We start from the raw sequence: 23,893 nt of genomic DNA, 5'->3' as shown, positions 1-23,893 counted from the left end.
CTCGCTCGCTGTCAAGAGATGGAAGGTTGAAGCAGGCAACAGAAGGCGTAGGAGAGAGTACACATAAAGGGAGTAAAAATCCCTCGGAACTTCGGAATTAGGACAACCGTACTTACCTACAGTAGGTGAGCACCTGAGGGGATATACTTATAGATGAAATTGAAAGCATCTAATTACCACCCCAATTTTCCATTCAGAAAGTGAATTGGACAACTTTATGGTCACAAGACGAATATACCTGTCATGATGTTAGACCAGAATGATAATCTCTGATGCCAACATTACCTTGGTCTCCAAAGGCTTACCCAAAAGAGCTAGTCATGTACAAAAACACCTAATGAACCCTTATATCAACAAGAGTGATAAAGAGTCAAACTCCCCTAAAATGCTCAACTTTTAAATAACAAAGGAATGGAGATATGCTATAAAGCAAAGCCTTAAACGCTTACATTATTTACCAATGAATTTGATTTACCAACAACTGCAGCACAATTTTCTATGTTCTAAATGTACTTATCCTGTGCATGTACATTATAATATTGCCTTCAGTTCTAAAGAGCATCTATAAAGGTCCTATAGTTTTATGTAATAGTGTTAACACCATTTATTAAACTATTTACAAATGCTAACAACATACCATGCATTAAATTGGAGTTGCAAATTTCTCAATTCAATTGCCACTAAGTTCAAATGACTTACTGCTTTCCTATGCATCTTTTAGCTATGCTCAGAGGGGAAATTTTTATGTTTTCCTTATTTGATGTACCAGCTTATCCCATGAGTAACATTTATTGATTCCCTTTCTCTATTGTTTTTTATCTCTTTAGTTCCACCTTTCATTTTCATTCATCAAGCTCTCAGTTTAAAAAGCAACCAAATAAGAATAAAAAAGAAAATACAATTTTTTAAATGAACTTCAAAGGGAACTTACTGGAACTCTGCAACCCTAATGGAATAGCTAGCGATTTAACAAATTTATACAAGCTAAGTAGATGCGTCAGCAATTAACAAATTTCATTGCTGGCGCCTCTACTTCGCTTGTATAAATTTTTAATAAATTAGATTTCAATTTTTAAAGAAAATTTTATGACAAGAGAAAAAATATTGACTAATATGGATAATTAAGAGAAAATGCCAAATAAATATCGATGAATTCTATATATAATTTTATTATACAGCGATATATGATTTACATTATTAACGCAAAATGGCTTTTGATCATAAATATGCACAATTTGTCATTTACCAGAATAAAGTTAAACTCACCCTTCAGGTACTACAATATTATTTTTCTTTTTCTTTTCTGTTCCATCAGTATTTTTATCGTTTTGGGAAGCAGGAATAGCTTTTTCAGTAACTTCATTAAAAGATCTAACATAAGCAGCATATTCTGGAGGACAATCCCATGTGACCTCATTTGTTTGCACATTCCAGTAATAATTGTAACCAGTTGAGCTATCACAAATTTCTTGCCAAGGGCAGTAGGTATCTGTCAAAGGGGGAAAAAATCAAAAATAAAATGAATCAGCATATTAAATTTTAGAAAAAAAAAATTATTTCAATTGTTACTTTACATTTGAAAAAATATTGCAAGAGTTTATATTTAAAAAAAGACATTCCTTTATTTCTAAAGTATTATACTTATTTTAGTCCATGATTAACTATTAATTCGTGTTGGTAGCCTATACGCTTCCAAGAAATTTTTGAATTTATGTTCCTTTGCAGCATTTATTATTAGAAACAGTGAATTGAAGAAACCATAAGAACTACATCTGAAAGTTCACTTATTTTTAAAGACTATATCTTTTATTCATAAAAAAAGAAATAAATCCAAATTTCACAATATACCGCAAAAAAATTCCCTTACAATACTAACTTAGAATTGTGGTGAAATAAATCCCTCCCTGCGGCTGCTTACTTTTGCGCATGCGCGAGAGCGGATGTCTGACGGATTTTCTGTTTGAGGAGAGCTCGCAAAAACGATGTAAGACGCGTGGTGAAAATAAAGTGTGTGGATTTTAATCGGAATAATTTCTTTGCGTTTTATTTCTGAAGATAGAATTTTAACAACCCTCTAATAACAGCAATTTATTTCCCATAGATTTAATTTCTAACTGTGGATAAGAAGTAGATGAATTTTATAATTTTTATCCTTACTCAATTTGACAACTTCAGAAATACAAAAAAAAAAAAAAAAAATGTAAATGTATTTATCTTATTCTGAAATTACACCTTGGTTATTGGAATAAATCTCATAAATCCAAAAGGCAGCCAAATAATAAAAATGACAGAGCCCTCATTCTAAATCCACAACTTTATAAAGTGAAGATTCTTGAGCTATGACAGGTTCAATATGTATCAGGATCATATATTGATACATTTTTTGGACAAGTTGATTCTTTAAATCTCTATGCTTAAAACATTAGGCTATCATTTAAAAAAATCTATGACAATTTTTTCTGTAGCATTATATTACTTCTCAACATCCACACAAATATAAAACAATATTTACTTACTCTGCAGATTTTGTGCATAGACATAAGAATCAGAAATAACTGAGATATAGTTTGAAAGTAATTTTATGATTTATTTTATTACAGTAAAATCTCGTTTAAAGAGCATGTCGCAAAAAGAAAGACGTTTTGCAGAACGAGTGGTGAGGAGACACTGTGATGTTACATGTTGGATTGTCTTGTATCAAATTTTGATGAGCGTTTTTTTTTTTAAGAAAGCTCATATATCTATATAGAAAAGGTTAGGAAAGGATAGTGTAGTCAAGCACGACTCTGAAGGGTTTGAAAAAGTGCCCGGGGAACCATAATCAACGAGATTTTATCCCTAGCCAAGATTATAGGGCTAGAGTAGGATAACAACGACATGAATGAGCTGGTGGAAGAACATAATCGGAACTAATGAGGATCTTATTAAGCTGTATTCTGTGTCATCAGCAAAAAAATGCCCAAAATATTTGGTCAAGAGAGGAATAAATAATACATATAACAGAACAACCACCTTCGAATGAAATAAGGGATATATGAAAGCACAGAAAATTACTGCACCGTATGTTGAGAAGCATCGCACTGATCATCGCATCAGTAGCTACACATGCTACAATTTCATTTAATGATAATGTTGTGCCAAATTTTGACAGAAATTCCATATTCATCTTAAATTTAGAGAAATGTAAAAATAAATTGAAAATTACAGCAAAAAATAAATTTAAATCACACTAAAAGAGTATTGAATTATGAATAAATTCTTTGTAAGTACAAAAACACAATACATTAAATAAGTTTTTTAAAAATCAAGCGTAAAACTACAAAATATTATTTTTTTATATTTATTTACAAAAGGTAAAATAAAAATTTGAAAAATATTTTTAACCTTCATAAAAAGGATTTAAAAACTATAAAAGAGAGTGTTTAGTAATTTTATTTGAAATGTTACAACTCAATTATCTGACTGATATAATTTTATTTTTTAAAATCATAAATATTCATCTTTTGCACAACAAGCCATTGATAATTACATACTAGCAAAAAAAAAAAAAAACCTAATTCATGAAAAATCTAATTTCAGAAATATAATTACCCTCTCTTATAATGAGGAATTCAACTTCATGAAATATTACAACCTTCATATCATGTAAATAAAAAATTTTTTAATTTTTTAAAGAGAAACGAAAGTATATTTCATATTCAAATTAAAAACAAAGTCAACGTTTATCCCAACACAATTTTATAATTGCTGTTAAAACTTGAATATCATAAGGAGTAGATTTATAAATAGCAAATAAATATAAAATATTGTTCTAAAAAGGTAAATGTTACTCATTGACTGCAAGCATTTTTTTTTTCAATTCTTTGTATACATTTTGTTAACCATAACAGATAAACACACATTTTCTTTAATGTGACAATAGCATCTCTGTTTTGCTCTCATTTTAAAAAAATATTACTATGTTACAATTCTCTTTTCTTCACAATCATGTTAAAAAAATTTATACATTAATTTTTTATTCATTTATTTCATTGTTTTAGGTAATAAATTTATATTCTTTTAGTGATTGTAATATCAAAAATATATAGAACAGTTTCCAAAATATTGCCAAAAGATTACCTGACATTTTAAGATTGGATGCACCATTTTCTGCAAACTTATAGATCACAAATTAATCACCAGATTAGCATAAAAGTTTGTTTGGGAACTAAATTTATGATGAGAAATTTGATAGTTCATTAAGCAAGTAATGATAAAGTTTTGATATACTAATTAGAAATTATTTTAATTAAATTTTTAACTAATTAATTTGTCAGTTTGCATAAAGCTCTATTAGTTTAATTGTTTCCATTGATATCAATTTTGTAAAGATGCAATAATAATACTGAAGTTAAAGAGGTGTCTCCCCTTTTTAAAGTAACTATATTAGCAGACAAGACAAAAAAAAAAAAAAAAACTTTAAACATATAAAAATGAAATAAAATATATTCCACTGTTGCAACTTATTTATTATCATCACTCTGAAAATTCCATTGCAACTAGAATAGAAGTTTCCACAAAAAAAAGTTGGAAAAGTGGAACCTTTATGACATTACTAGTTGATATACCCAGCACTGGTTGGGATTGAAATCCTTTCATGTGTAAGATGTTTAAAATAAAAACCACTATTGTATAACATATTATAATACACAAAATCTATTTACCATCTGAAACGTTTTTTTTAATTATAATTTGAAACTCCTTTAAAACAGTAAAAATGTTGCTAAAAATATGTAAAATAATAAAAGTTAAGGCAGAATAATTTGAAGCCTCACTGTTGCCTAGCAACGGAGGAGCTATAAATTTCCAATTTCAAAATCATATTCAACTATTCAATTATTTATTAATATTTTAAAAAGTCAAAAGAGCACACAGAAATGAATTTATTAAAACTGGAAATGTTCCTGCATTTGTTTGTAGACGACCGTTTCGCTAGTCTATTGGTTCCTTGCACAGCTTGGACAGAGCCACTCGCAGCCTGAGCCACTACAGTCATCAAATATCTGCTTTATTTGCTATCAGTAATTTTACTTCTTTTGCTTTCGTTTGAACAATTGACTTATCCTTGCTTTTTAAGAATCATTAAATCACCATTTCTTTAAAAAAAATTTAATTATACACAAATTTTAAAAACAGTAGCGAAATAGTCCAAATTTTCAACATTGTTCAGCAAAGGAGCACCTATAAATTCCCTTAATTCAAAATCGTCAATGTTAAATTTTTCAAAAAGTTAAGAGAAATTTAATAATAATAAAATTTTTTTTAGAAAGCTCTCTGAAGTTACAGTAGAAAGCAGGCAAGCATTTGTGATTAATTTCTCAAAGCCTGAAGTGACTGCTGTCATCAAACATGTTTTAATTGTTCACAAATGCTTTTCTTTTCTAGCCTTTGTTTGAGTGATTGATTGACCAATGCTTGCTTTTAAGCATCCCTAAATCACTACTTTAAAACTAATAACAAAGCTGCCAACAGGTATGTATTAAATAACAGAGAATTAAAAATATATATATATTGGTAGAGTAGTTTAAAGCCTTATTATATATTATATATTTATACAAAGAATATATTTCCTTATTTCAAAAACCTTTGTCCTAATTAAAAAAAAAAAAAATAACAATCAAAGGGGGGGGGGGGGTACACAGAAATGACAATTTTGAAAAGAAAATTTTTAATTTTAAGATACTAAAAAAAAATACTTTTTTTTTTCAGAAATAATTTCCTCTGCAGTTATTGTAATATATATATATATATATATTTGTTAATTTCTAATTAATTGAATATTTCACTAATTTTTATGCGTTATAAAGCTGCCAGTGTTCTTTCTTTTGTCTCTGATAATAAGTGTACAAAATTTGGTTGAATTCAGCCCAGCTGTTTAGGAGTAGATAAGAAACACACATAACCACAATGCCTTTTATTTATAATAAAATTACAGATTATTATTCATAAGCTTTTTAGTATCAAGAAATTTTATATAATAATGAAATAAGCTTTACTTGGTGCAACAGAATGACTGTCCTCTCTATAAGTAGAAGCTTGCAAATGAACAGCAGCATCTGAACTGCAGGTTTTAGGAGTATGATCTTTTACGTTTTCCGTTTTACAGGTTGAAGTTATTTTATCTGTGTCTTTCAATATTTCTTCAGGTACAGACAATGCATCAATTTCCTACAAACAGCAAAATAGTTAATTTAAATAACAATGTGCCTAATGAATAGATCAGAGACATTAATTATTTATAATTTTAAATCTCATGCTCAGATCATAAATAAAAAAATTTTGTTGCTGAAAAAACAAACAAGACAAATTTTAAGCACTTCCTTGTTCACCAGTTTTTCATAGCTTACTTTTATATTAACTTTTAGAATGACAAAAATAGTTTTCTGGACACTTTCAATCATAATGGACAAAATGTTCAAAATTCACCAATATAATAATAATTTTTTTAATAAGTGAAATTACCTTGAAAAAGTCAGCTATCTGGGATTCTAAAGGTGCAGCATTTTTAGTTTGTGCTGTTGATGAGGAGGAACTTTCAGATTCATCTATAATTTAGAGAAAATAAAGGCCATTAAGTAACAAAAACAGCAGACATAACATTAAATATTAATTAGAAAAATTAAATTGATTTTCTGTGAAATGCAAGTTAAAGCTCAAAATTTAACAATAATTTTCAAAACATGAAATTTTTCACATTAAATAAATAATTTTTATTGGAAACAAGAATTATTGTTAATTCAGTGAAATCTTTTTAAAATAGTTCAAATGGGAAAGTTATTATACTACATCACAATATATATGAATGGAGCAACCAATTAATGTTGTCTTTGTTTGTGTTTAAACATAAAATTAATGTTACTACAGTCAGATGATTTTTTTATGTTATGTGACAGAGTATTTATCCTGCCCAATGATACCAATTTTTAACACATTTATACCAAATCTTAGATCACTACAAATTCTGAAAATTTAAAAAAAAAAAAAAAAAAAAAAAAAAATCACCTTTTTTAAAAATTAAACCACATTATGAGAGCTTGGAAGAAATAGTAAGGGATATCTAAAATAAAATTTATTTTTAACTATGGATATTTGTTTTTTAAAACAACGCATAATAATCTGCATGAAAAAAAAGAGAGAGAGGGAAACTATTTTATAATCATTCTGCCTCATCGCTGTAAGAAGTGTTGGAAAATTATCTATAAAATGGAAAATGTGCTTTATTTAAGAAAGGAATACTAAGGTTGTGGTTAGTCACCAAGCATAAAAAAAAAAGTGACAGTTCATTGACATCGAATATCCACTTGTTTCTTTTTTTTGTGAGTATTATGATCCACTGATCTGTTAGTAATTAAGAAGTTCTTATGCATTTGTTCCAGTAAATAATTCTTAATTCTGTAATATGGTTGCATGTTTCTATTTAAGTATAAAATTTCATTTAGTTACAATATTATTAATAAGAATTTTATTAAAATTAATCAATAAAAGTAGGAAATAGTCATAATTTTTAATAACAAAATTAATAGTAAATTAACAATTTACTTTCATGTACTTACTTCTCAGTACAAAAATATTAGCTTATAAGTAATTAAATATAATAATCATTTTTATAATACTAATTACTTTCTATAATAATAGTTACCTGCATCAATACCGTTTTATAATATTTTGATAATATCAATAAATTTTTTACTATAATTGATACAATTAATATTGGGTGTTTTTTAGTTACATATTATTTCTTACATTGTATTTAATCACTTTTACCAAAATTAACTTATCTTTTATTAAAATTAATATTTTTTCTTTCTTTTTAACTCAAACTTCTGTACAAAACTGGAATTCATGTTTAAAAAGGAGTTTAAAAAATTATTTTTTGAATAAAGTATTATGAAAATGATAAAGAGAAAATGCAAAAATGTAAATAAATTATCCTTGTTCTAATTATGCCTGCATTATTTTCAGACTTCATTCGTACATTACAATAATATTTCTGTGCCTTTCTTTTCAGAATTTAAGTTGGAATAATTGGAAGAATGGAAGGAAGGGGTGAGGTAAATTTTACAAAGCATTAAAAAAAAAAAAAAAGAAAGAAAAAAGCAAGCAATGTTACATTTTATCTTTACTGACTGTGAATATTTTTTATTGCGCAGAAGTGAAAAAAAAAAAAAAATAGAAATCCTACATTTAAAAATATTCTAGAATTTATACTGTAATTTTATCATTAATTTCCTGTTCTGTGCATTGCTGTAGTTTTTAAATCATTAAACATAATATTATGTTGCTTTGTTACAGAATCATCGATAAATAGTAATTTGATTAAATATGGTGAGAGAAATTCTTTGGACTTAGAATTGGAAGCCAATAGAATACATAAGTTTATTAAATCAAAATATAACAAGTGACATTGTTCTAAATGAAATTTGAAAAGCATCAAAAGAACAATGTTGCATTTTATTTTTAATGACTTTGTATTATTTTTTTTAAAGTAGGAGATAAAAATCCTACATAAAAATTCATTATAGAGTTTATACTGCAGTTATATCATTAATTTCATATTCTGCAATTTGTTGAAGTTACTATATTCATTAAAAAGAATTACTATATATATTACCTTGCAACAGAATCATCTATAAATAGTAATCTGATGACATAAATTCTTTGAACAAAGAACTAAAAGCCAATAGAATACATAAATTCATTGAATCAAGAAACAACAAGTGACATTGTTCTAACTGAAATTTAGAATTGAACGATTTTGTGAAATATTTTTATAGTGATGTAATTATTATTAATAAACATGGTTTTTCCTTTTTTTTTTCTTTTAATTAAGGGATTTGAACAATTTCCATTCCAAATGGTGTGGTGTGAAAGTTTAGTGAATCTCCAAAAATAAACCTTGCATAGGTTTAAAAAGATGTTGATATTATTCAGGTTTTTATTTAAATTATCCTTTCTGTTGCTTAAAATGGGGAAAACAATCCCCTACAAAAAAAAAAAAAAAAAAAAAAACTAAAAGATCAAAACTTATTTACATATAATTCTATATAAGACAGTCATGTAAAAATGTTGAAATCTCATAAAATTAATACCTCTGAGCAGACACAAATTTATTAAGTTTAAACCCTAAATTAACAAAATAATAAAAAAAAGGCCTTGTGGAATTCCAGGAACTTTTTAAAGATTTTTAACGTATTTAAAAATAAGGAGGGACAAGTATTTCCGATTAAAGGAGCTCTTTGGAATAAAAAACAAACAAATAAAAAAAAACGTTATATTCTGCTAAGAAGTGCTCGAAAAATAATTGAATTGCAGCATAATAAGGTGTTAAATCTAGTGAAATAAAATAAATAAAAGGCTAATTCCATAAAGATTTAATATTTATTGAAAAATAAAGAATAAGTATATTTGCTTAAAAACATATTTCTAAGAATTTCAATTTTTTCCGATATACTGATAAATTGTCATAATAGAGAAATATGAATAGTTAAATTTTGAATATTTTTCATATCATCAGAAAATAGTATGAAACTAATGCTTATACAATTTGGTTAATGATTAACATGATTTTTTTTCTTTTAAATTTACCATTACATAGAATAAAATATCCTCTCCAAATTGTACTAGGAAACTATACATGTTCTACCGATAACTTTTATAAGTATATATCAATTGACTGATTACTTTTAATATCAGGAGAAATAATAAAGTCTACAGACAATTTAAGAATGAGTAACTCAAAGTTATGGGGGAGTCAGTTTATAGAAGGGAAAATAAATGAGAAAATTCCATGTATTTTCCAGTTCTTATAAAAAATTTCAGATATCCCTGCATTTTCCTGATTTTTTTTTTTTTTTTTTTTTTTTGCTGATTTTTAAATTCCTTGTGTTTTCCTGATGGCGTGACAACCCTGATATAATTGTGCAAAAACCATTTTTTAGATCATTTAAACTTTTCAGTGATAACTTTATTTCCTTATAATTATTTTTTTTTTTCTAATTTTAAAAATTAATAAAAAATATTTTAAAGTATATCTTACAATACTTTTCATTGTTTTCACTTCGGCTATTATATATACTATATGCATGGTGCAACAATAAATTAGTTTTCTGTAAGCATTTTATTGCTGCTTTTTAATTAAGAATAAATTTTAAAAAGAAAATAAAGATAGACAAATCAAGCCAAAAATATTATCATGCTACAATGATACTTATGAGATCATAGCAGACAGTACATTTCAGAAGTTTAGGCTTACATTATTTCAGATACTTCTTATAAAGATTTTGGTTATATTTTTAAAAAGTGAATGATAAAAAAGTCATGATCAAAATTAAATACCTTTGTTCTTAAAATATATATCTGCCAAACTTACCAAATCACGTGCTTCACAGAATGTAATTATCAAAATTAAGTTTGAATTCTAAAAAATCCTATTATAAAATCTAAGAAAATTAGTTTTGGGATGATGATCTAAACGTTAGGAAATTTGGAATATTTACTTTTATTTGCTTTGATATTTGCACCGTTTTACTGAAAATATGATATAAAACTTTTACACAGAATAATTTCAATATTAATAATCAATTACTCTTTGAAATAATTTTCACAACATTTTTCAGAAGACGAGGGTTTTAATTTAGATTCTAAAGTAATTTATTAAAATTCTGAGCACCTCTGATTTTAATGTTGAATAAAAATAACAATTTTTATAACTGTTGTTTGTTGAATCAAATAAAGTGAAACAAAGAATGTAAGTTTCATAATTAATCTTAGAAGTAGAATTTTTTTAATTCATTTTTATTTCATAAAAATTAAAATTTGCTGAATATTTCACTCTCAAATAGTTTCATCCATCATTTAAATATAAACAGAGGGAATCTTTTAAAATTACTTAAATAGTTAGATACTGAATTAAAATTCAACATTTTTTATTCTCTAGACAAATTATGTGTAAAAAAATTAATATCCAAGGTGCGTAGTATAAAACTGATGCAAAAATTAAGAACCTTTAAGCACCTTAGCCAAGAAAATTAAGTAGCTCTGTATAAGTACTCATACGTTAACAGCGTATTTTCTAAGCATATGATTTTTTTTTTCTATCTTATAATACTATAGTTTTCACGGATTTTTTTTTTTAAATTCATTTTATATGCTTATTTTTTGCACTTTAATATTTATTTCTGTGTTTGCACAAAGCCTTTCATTGTAAAATTATTATTTTTTAGTTTTGACAAGAACATAAACGTGAAAAAAACTATCAATAACAAAAGAATAGATCAATTTTTATAAGATTTAACAATAAAGATCTGTGGTCTTTTTCAACATTTATTAGAATTAATAAGTTACCAATTCATTTAGAGAGATAAAACATTTCTGAAAATACCGGTATTAATGTAGAAGTATAGCACGATTGAAAATTTTGTATTTGAGTTTTATATTGGCAACAACATATAAGATTCATATATAAGATGACTGGGATGGAAAGAGTAAATTTCATTCTGCACTAACTCATTCTATTTAGTAATTTTATGTGCAATCTTATAAAACTAAGAACTAAAGCATTTCCTATGGCTGGCAAAACTGGCATGAAATTGATGATAGAACAATGCCATGTTCTACATAAGTTTTTTAGATAATTTTTTTAAATAGAAAATAATAGCAGCATGCAAAAATGATCAGACTAAATAGAAATTGTCTAATCACTTCTAAAGTTTAATAAAAATTTGCATTTTAAACTATGCGCAAAAATTCTTACTTTAAAAAATTACAGAAGAAATGTTATATATGTTTTATGAAGAAATGAAGATGCTTTAATAAGCCGTAGTTTTCATAAATAACAAAAAAAAAATTCACGAATTAAAAAAGAAAAGACTCTGTAGTTTGAAGTAAAATGCAAATAAATCATCGGGGATATTTCCTCAAAACTTTCTCACATAATATCAGTATGCCTTGCATGCCATTGGCGAACATTAGTTAAGAAATATTAGCCTTAGGCAGAATAAATCATTTTTACTGATTCTGTCGCATGATCCTTGACAAGTTGTTTTGGCGAGTAATCCCTGACATGCGGTTGAAAGTACCTGAAAAGCTAATTTGGATTTAGACGCATTCTTGTTAACTGATTAAAACAAAAATTTAACTCAAAACTGCATTTTTATTCATAAAATTGCATACCAAACGATATATTTGTCAATGCATTTTAGTTTGCACGTTTCTGAAAGTACAGGCCGACAGATGATGAACTCCTTACTGATTTGGCTCAAAACTTGACAGATGTCTATACTATAGACCTTAAATATGTGTCGAATTTTATCTATTTAGCTCTCTTCATTTTGTAGTTATCATGCTAACTTATATTCGAACAGATAAACAGACTTCCTCTAAACGGATGCTCAAAATTTGATAAAAATCTCCAAATTTGGTGTAAAAGCCGTATACCAAATTTCAAGGAAATTTGTCAAAATCTCTAATTTTTCTCTATATTTCACATACGACAAATAAAGATGCAAGTTGAAGCATTTTTTTAAAAAAAGTATTTACTTTTAGGCCAGCATGAGAAACTATACTGCACTGCTTCAAAATTTAACAAAACTAATAAAATGAAGAATTTTAAATCAACGAACTTCTTTAAAATTTTCAAAGTTTAAATAAAAGCAATGAAAGTCTTTTTTTCTTTCATTTATCTCAATTTTAACACTTGCAGAATAAAGTGATTCAACGATTTAAGGAAGCAATAATATTATTTTGAATTTCATTACAATAACCAGGAGGAATGGTTTTTTCAAAACTTTCTCACATACTCTTTAATAAACTTGTTATGCCAGAGAATGCTTTATATGGCATTGACGTACAATAGTTACGAAATATTAACTTCTGATGTGAATTTAGCATTTTTACTGTATCTATCGTATTATCCTTGGCGAATTATTTGGCGATTAATCCATGGCATGTATTAATGGTATCCAAAAATCGAATTTGTGTTTTAGATACGTTTTTCTCAACTGATTGAAACAAAAATTCAACGCAAAACTGCGTTTGTAGTCACCAAATCCCATACCACATTTGATATTTTTAAGTCACTGCATTTTTGAGTTATCTTGTTTACATTTTTCTAAAAGTACAGACAGGTAGGTAGTCAACCCATGATTGGATTTGACTCAAAATTTGATAGGTGCCTACACTGCAAATGTTAAATCTGTGTAGCGAATTTAATCTATCTAGCTTTGTAATTATTGGGTTAAGTAATATTCGAACAGGGTTTACTCAAAATTTGATAGAAATCTGAAAATTTCGTGTAAAGGCTGTTTACAAAATTTTAGCCGGTTAGCTCAAAGCGTTTTTTGAGTTATCTTTGTCACAGAGAAATGAACAGACATACATTTACCAAAAATGTATTTTTCGAACTCGGGGATGTCTAAAACATGAAGATTCGCCAAAATCTCGAGTTCATTTTTTTTTTTTTTTTTTTTTTTTTTTTCTTGTTCATTACTATACTCTCTTTCTATACTACGTATATGTATAAACTGTGACCCAAACTAATTCCTCAAAAATTATTTAAACTAAAATAATAATAATAATAATTTATTCATTCATGCACAATTTTTATAACTGAGGAGCTATTTTTGTAACCCTTAAAACGGCGTTAAAATAATTTTTGTACGATAATATGCTTTGATGTCATGATGAAAATGTTAAAACTCTGTTTTTATTTTTTAAATTCAAATTCAAATTAAAAGTTTGAAAAATCCGTTCTTAATGGACCTCTAATACCTCCAAAATAACTCCCCAAATTTCATGCTCCTTTCAATGGCTTATTCTGTGCGTTGCTGAGGATAGGTGTCGTTAAAAAAAAAGTTTTTAAAAGAATTATATATAAAAAAATCGATATAAAAGGAGAGAATCTAAACCCTGGAAAATAAAAAGTTCGAAGAACTTTTTTTTTTTTTTTTTTTTTTTTTTTTAATTTCTTAAAAAAATGTTAAGTACCAGATCCCGAAAGTCCCCCCCCCTAGTCAAAACTAAAATTTGGCGAGATTGGTCCCACAAAAAAAAAATTTCAAATGAATGGGGACAATAATAAAACACCATGAAAGACATCAGAATCATTGAAAGTTTAAGGCTTAAAGTTAAAATTTTATCATATTAGATTTTAAACGATTGACTACCATAATTACAAACAGCAATCAATTACAATTTAATATAATGAGTGCAGTTGAATACCTGTAACATGCCGCTTAAGTGATTGCTCCAAAACGACATAATGAGAATGATGATCGAATATGTAAGCGTTTTTAGAGCAGCTTCTCTCGTGTTCAATATATCTTTTTGTCGCACCAAATTCATCTTTCAGTTTCATTATTTTATATTAATCAGATCAATTTGCATATTCTTCTTTAACAACACATTAAAATTTAAATACTTACTTGCCAGGCATAACTTAAAAAAATTCTTCAACATCTTAAAAAAAATGAAGTACGAACATTTTTCGAATCGCAAAAGTTTGACACAGTATTTATTTTCTACTGCCCTTTCCGGATAACTATTCCGATATTTTAATAAATGGCAAATTTACATTGTTGAAGAAAAAGGGAGTAAAAAAAGGGGGGGAGGGGGGAATCATTAAGCGTTATCTTAATATTTGCTGGAACTCCTGGATTCCAGAAGCGTCTAGGGGCTGCTCCGAGGGAAAAAAAAAGGGGAAAAGTCGCATCCGTTATTTCCGATTAATCTTAAATACGATTGTAGTTTCTTTTGGAAATATTTTGAATGTACTTTCGATTATTTTTAAGCATGACAGAAATGTGAATGTATATGATTAATTAAAAATGTGTTATTATTGTGTGTTCATACTTGTATTTTGAAATTGCATATAATCCAGCATCAAAAGCCTTAATAAATTAGTACTAGCAATTTGAAATATTTTCAATTATTTATATATACAATTTATAACTAACTGAAATTTGAAAAACTATTATCTTTTAATCAATTACAAATGTAATTATTTTATGAATTAATGTTTAACATGGATGCAAGAATTGCAAGCTGTACACGATTCAAATATTTTGAATCTTGCAAGCCTCACCACATATTTCTGTTTGTGTAACTGTCCATGTCAGTTAAGCAGATATATTGTTAAATGTTAGTCCTAATTAATATTTATCACTATTAATAAAGTAACTTCTTATGAAATCTTCCATGTCATTTTTTTTTTCAGATCATTAAGTGTGTAAGTTATATTTAGAAAGTTCTACTTTATTTACCTGAAATATATTCTCATATATTTTTGGGAAGTTTACACATGTTGATAATAAATATAATACACAAATGTATCCATATTTTAAAAAAAGCAATTACAAAAGCTTATCCTCAGTTGTGTAAATAAATTCCACATCAAACTGGGAACTGAATGTATGTAATTGTATTCAGATAGGTAAAAATCTTAATTTCTTAAGATTTTTAAACTGTATTTGCTTATGAAAGTTCTCCAAGGGTTTTTGTTATTACTGAAGCCTAATACAATGGCCTTTTATTATAGGATTTTTTCCTTAAATTTTTTAAGAAAATACCTTTTTTCTTCTTTTTTCATTTTAAAGAAAAAACGTTTATTAAAAAATCCTTTTTATTGAATAGTAATGCATGTTTAAAATTATGGATACTTTTATTCTGAAACATTTATGATTTCATAATATGCTGACAATAAAAGCATGGCAAACGTTTTTATACATTAAGAAAGAAAATATTCATATTATAAAATACCTTGTATGTTACATTATATCTGAGAATTTTTTTAAAGATAAATCTTACTTCATTATTGTAAAGATTTATATTTAATGTTTATTAATAGATTTCCATCATATCATGTAATGAAAATTTATTCGTGTGTACATATAAAGAGTAATGTTCCCCTATTAAAATTTGACCACATATTTTTTATATGTGATTGATTTAATTCAAATATCAACTTCTTTTATACAATGAAATTGTAAAAAAGGCTAGTTAAATATCCATAATATGAAATCTGGGTAAAATGAATAATGGCAAATACTTGTTTCTATTTGTCCTTCTTCTTAAGTGTGTATATTGAATATTATAATATGTTTAGATTTTTTTTTTTTTTTATTGTGCTGGATTGATTCTATTCTTGATTATTTTTAATCTTCGAATCAAGAATTTTTCAGGAGTTCAATATCTTGCATTTTACAATGAAAAAAAAGTATAAGTAAGATACTGAAAAAATTTAAAACTTTTAGATAGAATCAAGTTTAATGAAATAATCAAAATTCTAGTGTGAGTAAATTAATTAAAATCCAGTAATTTTTTTAAATAAACATCTTTGCATAAATATTCTGTTTTGCATAAATATCCTGAATTATTCAAAATTATTTTAGATTTTTAAACTTTAGAATTGAGAAATAGAGTTGCTATAACTCTTTGTTGTAATACGTCTACTGAATAAATTTACTTTATATATGAACTTATAAATTGCAAGTTATAGTAATATTTGGTATGCTCAGTCACTATTATTTTTATATATTAATGTCATTTATGCTTATATTAAAATTTGTTTCCTGCTTTAAAAATCTTATATAAAAATAATCTTAAATATGCCTGTATTCAAGACTGTTTAATATTTTTTTTTACTGTTTTCCTCCAAAATGATAATATTTAATTAACTTTAATTAATTAATTATTAAAATTAATTATATTTATTAATTATTAAAATTATTTAAAAATAATTATTTAATTAATTATTAAACTTTAAAAAATTTAAATGCCATTTCAATGGAATTTAACAAAATTCATTTGAATTATGCAACTGAGATACAGTGTCTCACAAAAGTGATGGGACATTTGTGCTTTACAAAAGGAAACTGTAATAAAATAAATAAATAAACATGTACAAAAAATTTTTGGGTGTGTTTCATATTTAAAGTTAGTATCAATTATTACATAACATACATTTTGTCAAGATATTAAAATATTAATTTAATAAAAAATACAATTGCTTAGAACGGAGCAAAAAATGGCTCACATAAGTGATGGGACACTTACTTTTCCATTAAATATTTATCCAAAAATTTTACTTTTTAAAAGGTTTTAATATTTTGTTGGATTTCCTTTTACTTTTAAAACATGATTTAATCTTCTTGGGATGGATTCGACAAATTTTTTTGTGATTTCTGGAGTGATTTTACCCTATTCTTCTTGAAGCACCAATTTTAATTGTTGTTTTGAAGAAATGGTCTGTTTGCGAACTCTTGATTCCAATTCTTGCCAAATATTCTCTATGGGATTTAAGTCTGGAGATTGTGGTGGTGTTTTTATTATTTTAGGACAGTTATACAGCAGCAGTCTAACTTTCAAAGCAGTGTGCTTGGGGTCATTGTCCTGGTAGAATTTAAAATCGTTATGAAAGTTCAATTTTCATGCTGAAGATTTCAAATTTTGCTTTAAAATGTCAATATACTTGTACTGATCCATTATCAATAAAAACTGATCCATTATCAATAAAAATAATTCAATAAAAACAAGATTACCAACTCCAGCGGACAATATACACCCCCATACCATAACTCCTCCTCCACCATGTTTTACTGTTGGCACCAAGTTCTGTTTGCGAAATTCTTCCCTGGGTTTTATCACACCAAGATTCTACCGTCAGAACCAAATATATTAAATTTACTCTCATCAGCAAATATAACTTTAATCCAGTAATCAGAATTCTTATTTATATTGGATTTTGCGAAAGCTAGTCTGAGTTTTCTATTTTTTTCACTTATGAAGAATTTTTTCCTGGCTACTCTACCGTGATATCCAGCATATCGAATTACCCTTCTAATAGTCTCAGGATTAACAATTATTCCATATAATGCTTGTAAATTAGCAGCAACTTTAGGAGCACTCTTTCTTAGATTTTTTTAAATATTTCGAACGATAATTCGCCTTATTCCATTGGATAGCTTTGATGGTCGGCCAGTTCTTCTTTTATCCTGAATAATATGATTCTTTTTATATCGTTTAATGATACTGAAAACTGTTGAATGACTCAAGTTAACTGTTTCAGCAGTTTTTCTTATATATTTTCCACATTCAATATGTAAATTAATAACTAATTTTCGAATTTCAGGCGAAGTTTCTTTTCGTTTAGCATTCATGGCTGCACAGAGCTAAAAAACACAAAAATTCCAAAACAAACTGGAGAGAAATACTGCAGGCGATTTTATAAATTATTGCCAATTGCTTTTGAGTAAAAATAAAACCACCAAAAATATTTTTATTGCTTATTTCAGATGATTTTTGTTGCATATCTAATGGTGCCCCATCACTTATGTGAGTTATTTTTTGCTCCGTTCTAAGCAATTGTATTTTTATTAAATTAATATTTTAATATTTTGACAAAATGTATGTTATGTAATAATTGTTACTAAATTTAAGTATGGAACACACCCACAAAAAATTTGTACATGTTTTTTCAATTTATTTTATTACAGTTTCCTTTTGTAAAGCACAAGTGTCCCATCACTTTTGTGAGACACTGTATATGTATTTTAATATACAAATTTACTTTTCATTTATGAGATGAAAGTATCAGAGTATACAAATTTATTTTTCATTTATGAGATCAAAGGATCAAACTCATATGTATCCATATTTCTTCATAATTACATTATCAGATCTATGTATTTAATAGCACCAAATAAATATTCTTTAAAAATGCATACTGGTGCTGGAATATATATAACAGTATATTAATCAAATCATATTTTGATAAATAAATAAAAAAAAACTTCCAATAGCTGCTTATTGACATTATAAAACAAAAAATATTTGTTTGTTGTTACAAAAACTTCACCTAAACAAATAACATGGCACAGTATTTGGTATTCTGGGATACGTTTGTACGTAAATTGAGCTACTTTCAAATTAATTTAGGTATTTAATTAAATAATAAAAAATAAAACAATCATATGGTTGGCATGGGTAAGAAATCATGGTCATAAAGCTTGTATTCTTTACTTGAGCCATAATTTTTTCTAGCATTATATTTTTTATGTAAATATTGTCATCCCTTTCATATAAAGGTGCATCATAATCTTTTGTTAAGTTTAACTCAATTACACTGACCTAAAAATCAAAGGCATCTACATTTCAGAATTCTGAAGGCACAATTCAAATCATTTTTGAATATGCAGCATTAGTAATACAGTCCATGAAAACGACAGAGAAATCATGTGGATTGAAACAGCACCATTTTCCCTAAATATCAGGAAATCCCTATGTTTTTCCCTATGAGTAAAATTTTGGTGCTGGTCCTAGAATCTACTTTGGATTCCTTCTCCAAATTCTTCCTTTTATTATTATTTTTTTATACATCCAGGAAACAAGCTTTATGACCACGATTTCGAATTATCACATTCAACTTCTGAGGGGAAAGATAAAACGAAAAGCTTTCTTCTTTATTCACAAGAACATTAAGCATTTTTTTAAGGACGTTTTCTCAAAATTAAACACTTTTAAGATGTTTAAAAATGATTTACAAATTTTAAGCACTTTTCACAACGCTACATACCCTATATAACAATAAAAATTTATCTTAAATAATGGCTAAAATTTAACCAGACCAAACATAGTCTTCAATTATTAAAGTCTTTTTTAGAACAGGACCCAATTCATTTGATTTGCTAATGGAAACTTACTAAAATAATATTTTTTTATGGATAACGTTTTTTGAAAAAATTAAATTTCTCAATAAATGCTAGATCATGAGAAAGAATTAAAATAATTTTTTAAACTCTCCACAGTAGTTGTTTTTTTAACTTGCATCTTCAAATAGAGGATAACAATAGCTCCGCCAATCTCATTTTCCTAATAATAAAATGATCGAAATCGAGTAAAGATGATTTGACAAAGAAATCTACAAAGAAGAATAGTATCTTTTTATCCTTTCCGATGAAAGTACAATACAGAATATGTTCCTTTTTTTTGCACTTGCTTGTTCTCTTCCCAAACATAATTTCTCACCAAGGCAAAATTTATTGGAGATTTATTCATTACACATTCCAAAGTCGTTGGAAGCACTTTTTTTAAATAAATTACTGACAATTATACTTGAAAAGCATAAGGGTTGTAATAATTCGTTCACTCTTATGCCTGCACTTTCTTACCAGTTGTGTACTATTACAAAAATTACACTGGCAGTAGTAATTTATTGAAAAAATAATTTCAACTGAGAAATATCCTTTCTTAACTTTAAAAAAAAATAACACAATCACAGCTTATTTATGAATATCAGATACATAAAAAGCAAAAAGTGGATCACCACTTTGATACATATAAAAAAAATGGTTTAATATGTTCTGCAACACAGGTGAAACCAGTTCAAAATGTCCCTACAATAATCAATTGCATACTCCCCAAGAAAGATACTATCATCCGTCCCTCCAGCATAAAAAGCAAGAACCTTGAGCAAGATTACTAAAGACAAGAGTACACATAATTTTTATTTTCAGAAGTCCAGTACAGTAAAAAACCAGCAAGTACAAACCGAAATTTTTGGGGCAGCCAATTGAATTCAAAATTTGTAATGGAGCTACAATTCTAGAAACAAGATTACTTATCAAATTTCATTTATCTAAGCTACTGCGGTTTTCAGTAACAGCATTTACATGCATTCGAACATAAAGACTAACAGATGGTCATATAGTCGATGTATTTGGTTCAAAAAGAAAAGATGTTTCCCCCTTGTCTAAACAAGAAAAAGGAAGTGAAAAAAGAGTAAAATAAATAAAGATATATTTTCCCTATTTTATCAGTATTTCTCTAAATTGAGATAAAACCTTTTCCACTGACCTCCAGATTTTTTAAGTTTCATTAAAATTGAAAGGTTCAATGTCAAAAGAAAATACAATCTATAATTGGGTAGATTTAGCAATGTGAAATTGGATTTTTTTCCCATCTGAATGAAAATATAAACACCTAGATTAAAAAAAAAAAAAAAAAGTACTGTTAAGGTTCTTATATAAGGACAATAAAAAATAAGCAATTTTTAAGGACTTTTAATGACAATATGCAACTTGTTACTTTCTTTTTTATATATATATTTTAGCCATTAACTCTTTTCATTATGATAATAATTCTATCCTTCTCTTCAAAATACCAACAACTTTAAGTTTGAAGTTCAGGAAATGTGGCCACAAAAAATACACATGAAAAGTAAGCATTAGGTAAATCATGGGAGGTAAAATGTCTTTCCCCATAAGTTTATTTTAATTTATTTATTTATACTTGTCAAATATATTGTTTTCTATTCTTAGTTTTTTCCAGGCTATGTTAATTTCCAATCAGGACTGAAGTAGAAATTTTAAAAGTAGAAATTTAAAACAATTCCAAAGTAAAAATTGTTTGCTCATACCACCTAGTGATACATCTCTAACAAATGCATGAATCATTACACTATAAAAAATACATTACTATGTATACAGCATTATAAAGGGAGAGCCATGCAGCAATTAGCAGTAGACAGGTTTGGCAATATGAAGAGTAAATGAACTGTCAACTTTCTAGCATGACTGACATGACTTCAGTTGTATCCCTTTTAAGGATGAACAGATATGCCAAAAAGAAATTTTCAATGAAAAACCTCTAATTGTCAAATGTACTTTGAAAGAGCCATGGCTTTCTTATAAACTAAAACCATATTTAAAAAAAAAAACATTTAATATATTAATTACAAGAAAGAAAAAAAGAAAAAAAACTTACTCGATTTTTTTGAATCATCATCACTGTCACTGTAATGTATTAAACTCTTCACCTTTGACTTAGATGAATCTAAAAGACATAAAAAAAAAGCTTCAACAGCAATGAAAGTTATTTGGAAATTTAAAATACATATTTATACTATGAGATATAATGCTAGTTAAACAATCAATAAAAAAAAAAAAAGAATATCTTCTTAAAAGTTTTAAAATTAAAAATTTCATGAATGGTCAACTACAAGATGATATTCATAGTAATTTTGGATTATTTCAGTTAACAAATCCAAAATCAATTATGTTACCTTATAAAACACAATAAATATTTAGTTTTATTATATAACTCAGTAGTTGGTGCTGTTGATATATTGCAAGTTTCACTATCTTAAACATAACAATGAATTTGAAATCAGTCAAATTAGTCCTAAGGTTGCCCTTTGAATATTAGTCATAAGCATTTTGAAACAATACTTCTCTATAAAAATGATATTGAGAGATAGTATAATACATTACAGCATACTTATAAAATTAAGCAGATTTCATTACATATATAGATTTTTATTACATTGAATTTTAGATACTTAAGTCAAAAATAATTTCTTCAAGAATAATTTGTCTTGTGTTTCCAATTCAAGCAGACTTTGACAATAGCAAAATCGCATATTATTCTGCACATAGCAATTACTTTTACCTACTTGACATATAAGAAAGTCATGTCATGCAGGGACTAACCTTTTTGTCAATTTAACTAGATATCTATTAATAAATTATTAATTTGTGAAATTTTCCTTTATTTATCTCAAAATTATTAAGTTTTTGAAAAAACATTTAATGACATTTGTTCAAATTTATCTATTTATTAATGCAAAAGATTTTTTAAAAAATTAAGACAAAAAGCAGTTGTACAGAAACTTCAGAATTAGAATTTAAAATAATTAAAAATTAATTCATAAACAAAATTACCTTTAGGGCGTTTCTTTTCTTCCAACTGAAGTATTTGTCTTCTTCCTCCTTTCAATTTCTTCCACATTATAAATAAAAATCTAAAAATGATGAAAATTACTTTTAATCATTATTCTTTATTAGTTATTCTTCATCATGATTATAAAGCTCATTTTTTAATTCTTGTATATTTTTTATAAAAGAATTATACTTATAAAATCATTCATATATTCTATAGGATTAAAGAAGCAATTAAAAATACACAAGAAAATGTAGACTAATTTTTAAAAAAACACTATTTTAAAAAATCTAACTAACCACATGACATGTAAGGAACACTATAAATTACATGCGATGAGCACGGCTCATACTAACTTAGTACTTAAGCAAGAAAACATATATAAGAAAAGCATGAAGTAAAAATATTGTTAATGTTTAAGTCAAAAAATATATTATTTACAAAATACTTCAGAATAAGAATTTCGAAAATTCATATTTTTTAATTCAAATTCACACTGGGTATGGGGAAAAATAAAAATTTAGTTAAGTTTAAGGATGGCACAAGATAATAAAAAAACTTACCTGAACTATTATTTCTATAGCAAATGCAGTACAAATGAGTCTCAGTCAAAATACATTACATTTGAAAAAAATATATATATATCTTTAAGTTTATTTCTTGAGAGTTGTAAAAAGAATATAAACCAACTAAATGTAAAAGAAAATAGATCGGTTCATTAAAGTAATATTTTTTCTGTTATTTGCTCATAAATACTTGATTTGTCCATATTCTTTTGCGGAAATACTATCGAAGTCATGATAAACTATACACAATAATATTTACTCATTTTTCGCAACGTTTCCTAACGCAACAGAACGCAATCCAGATACAAAACAAGAGACGGATACCCAAAACTTTGTTGAGATGGCAACTGATGGACACCGTTCAAACGGAAATAGAAAACTATTCTTAAGGTGGGTTCAGACGAGGCTTATTATTGCCCGCAATAGAAGGTCACGCCTACTTCAGGAAAATCACGTGACTGCAACGGGACAATGGCAAATGGTTGTCCCGTCGGGACAACTATTAGCCATTGTCCCATCAACGTTGTCTCAACTGTTCACACGGGGACAATAGAGGGACAATAGTAGCGAGACAACGA

General features: G+C 26.7%; 1 protein-coding gene across 1 annotated transcript in view; it reads right to left on the bottom strand.

Annotated features, from left to right (window-relative positions):
• The window catches only part of LOC129961069 (uncharacterized protein DDB_G0284459-like), a 59,280-nt gene extending 35,653 nt beyond the window's left edge, over positions 1–23,627 (bottom strand). The window contains exons 1-6 of the mRNA XM_056074877.1: positions 23,313–23,627; positions 22,752–22,831; positions 21,796–21,864; positions 6,502–6,584; positions 6,036–6,207; positions 1,267–1,489 (exon numbers count right to left, since the gene is read on the bottom strand). Coding sequence (XP_055930852.1) covers positions 1,267–1,489; positions 6,036–6,207; positions 6,502–6,584; positions 21,796–21,864; positions 22,752–22,818 — 614 coding nt within the window. The 5' untranslated portion in view covers positions 22,819–22,831; positions 23,313–23,627. The remainder of the gene's footprint in view (positions 1–1,266; positions 1,490–6,035; positions 6,208–6,501; positions 6,585–21,795; positions 21,865–22,751; positions 22,832–23,312) is intronic.
• Positions 23,628–23,893: the final 266 nt, after the last annotated feature.

The sequence above is a fragment of the Argiope bruennichi genome, chromosome X2, assembly GCF_947563725.1.
Source record: "Argiope bruennichi chromosome X2, qqArgBrue1.1, whole genome shotgun sequence".
In the NCBI taxonomy this organism is placed as follows: domain Eukaryota; kingdom Metazoa; phylum Arthropoda; class Arachnida; order Araneae; family Araneidae; genus Argiope; species Argiope bruennichi.
The sequence above is the reverse complement of the archived record's forward strand: the minus strand, read 5'-3'. Positions and strand labels throughout refer to the sequence as shown.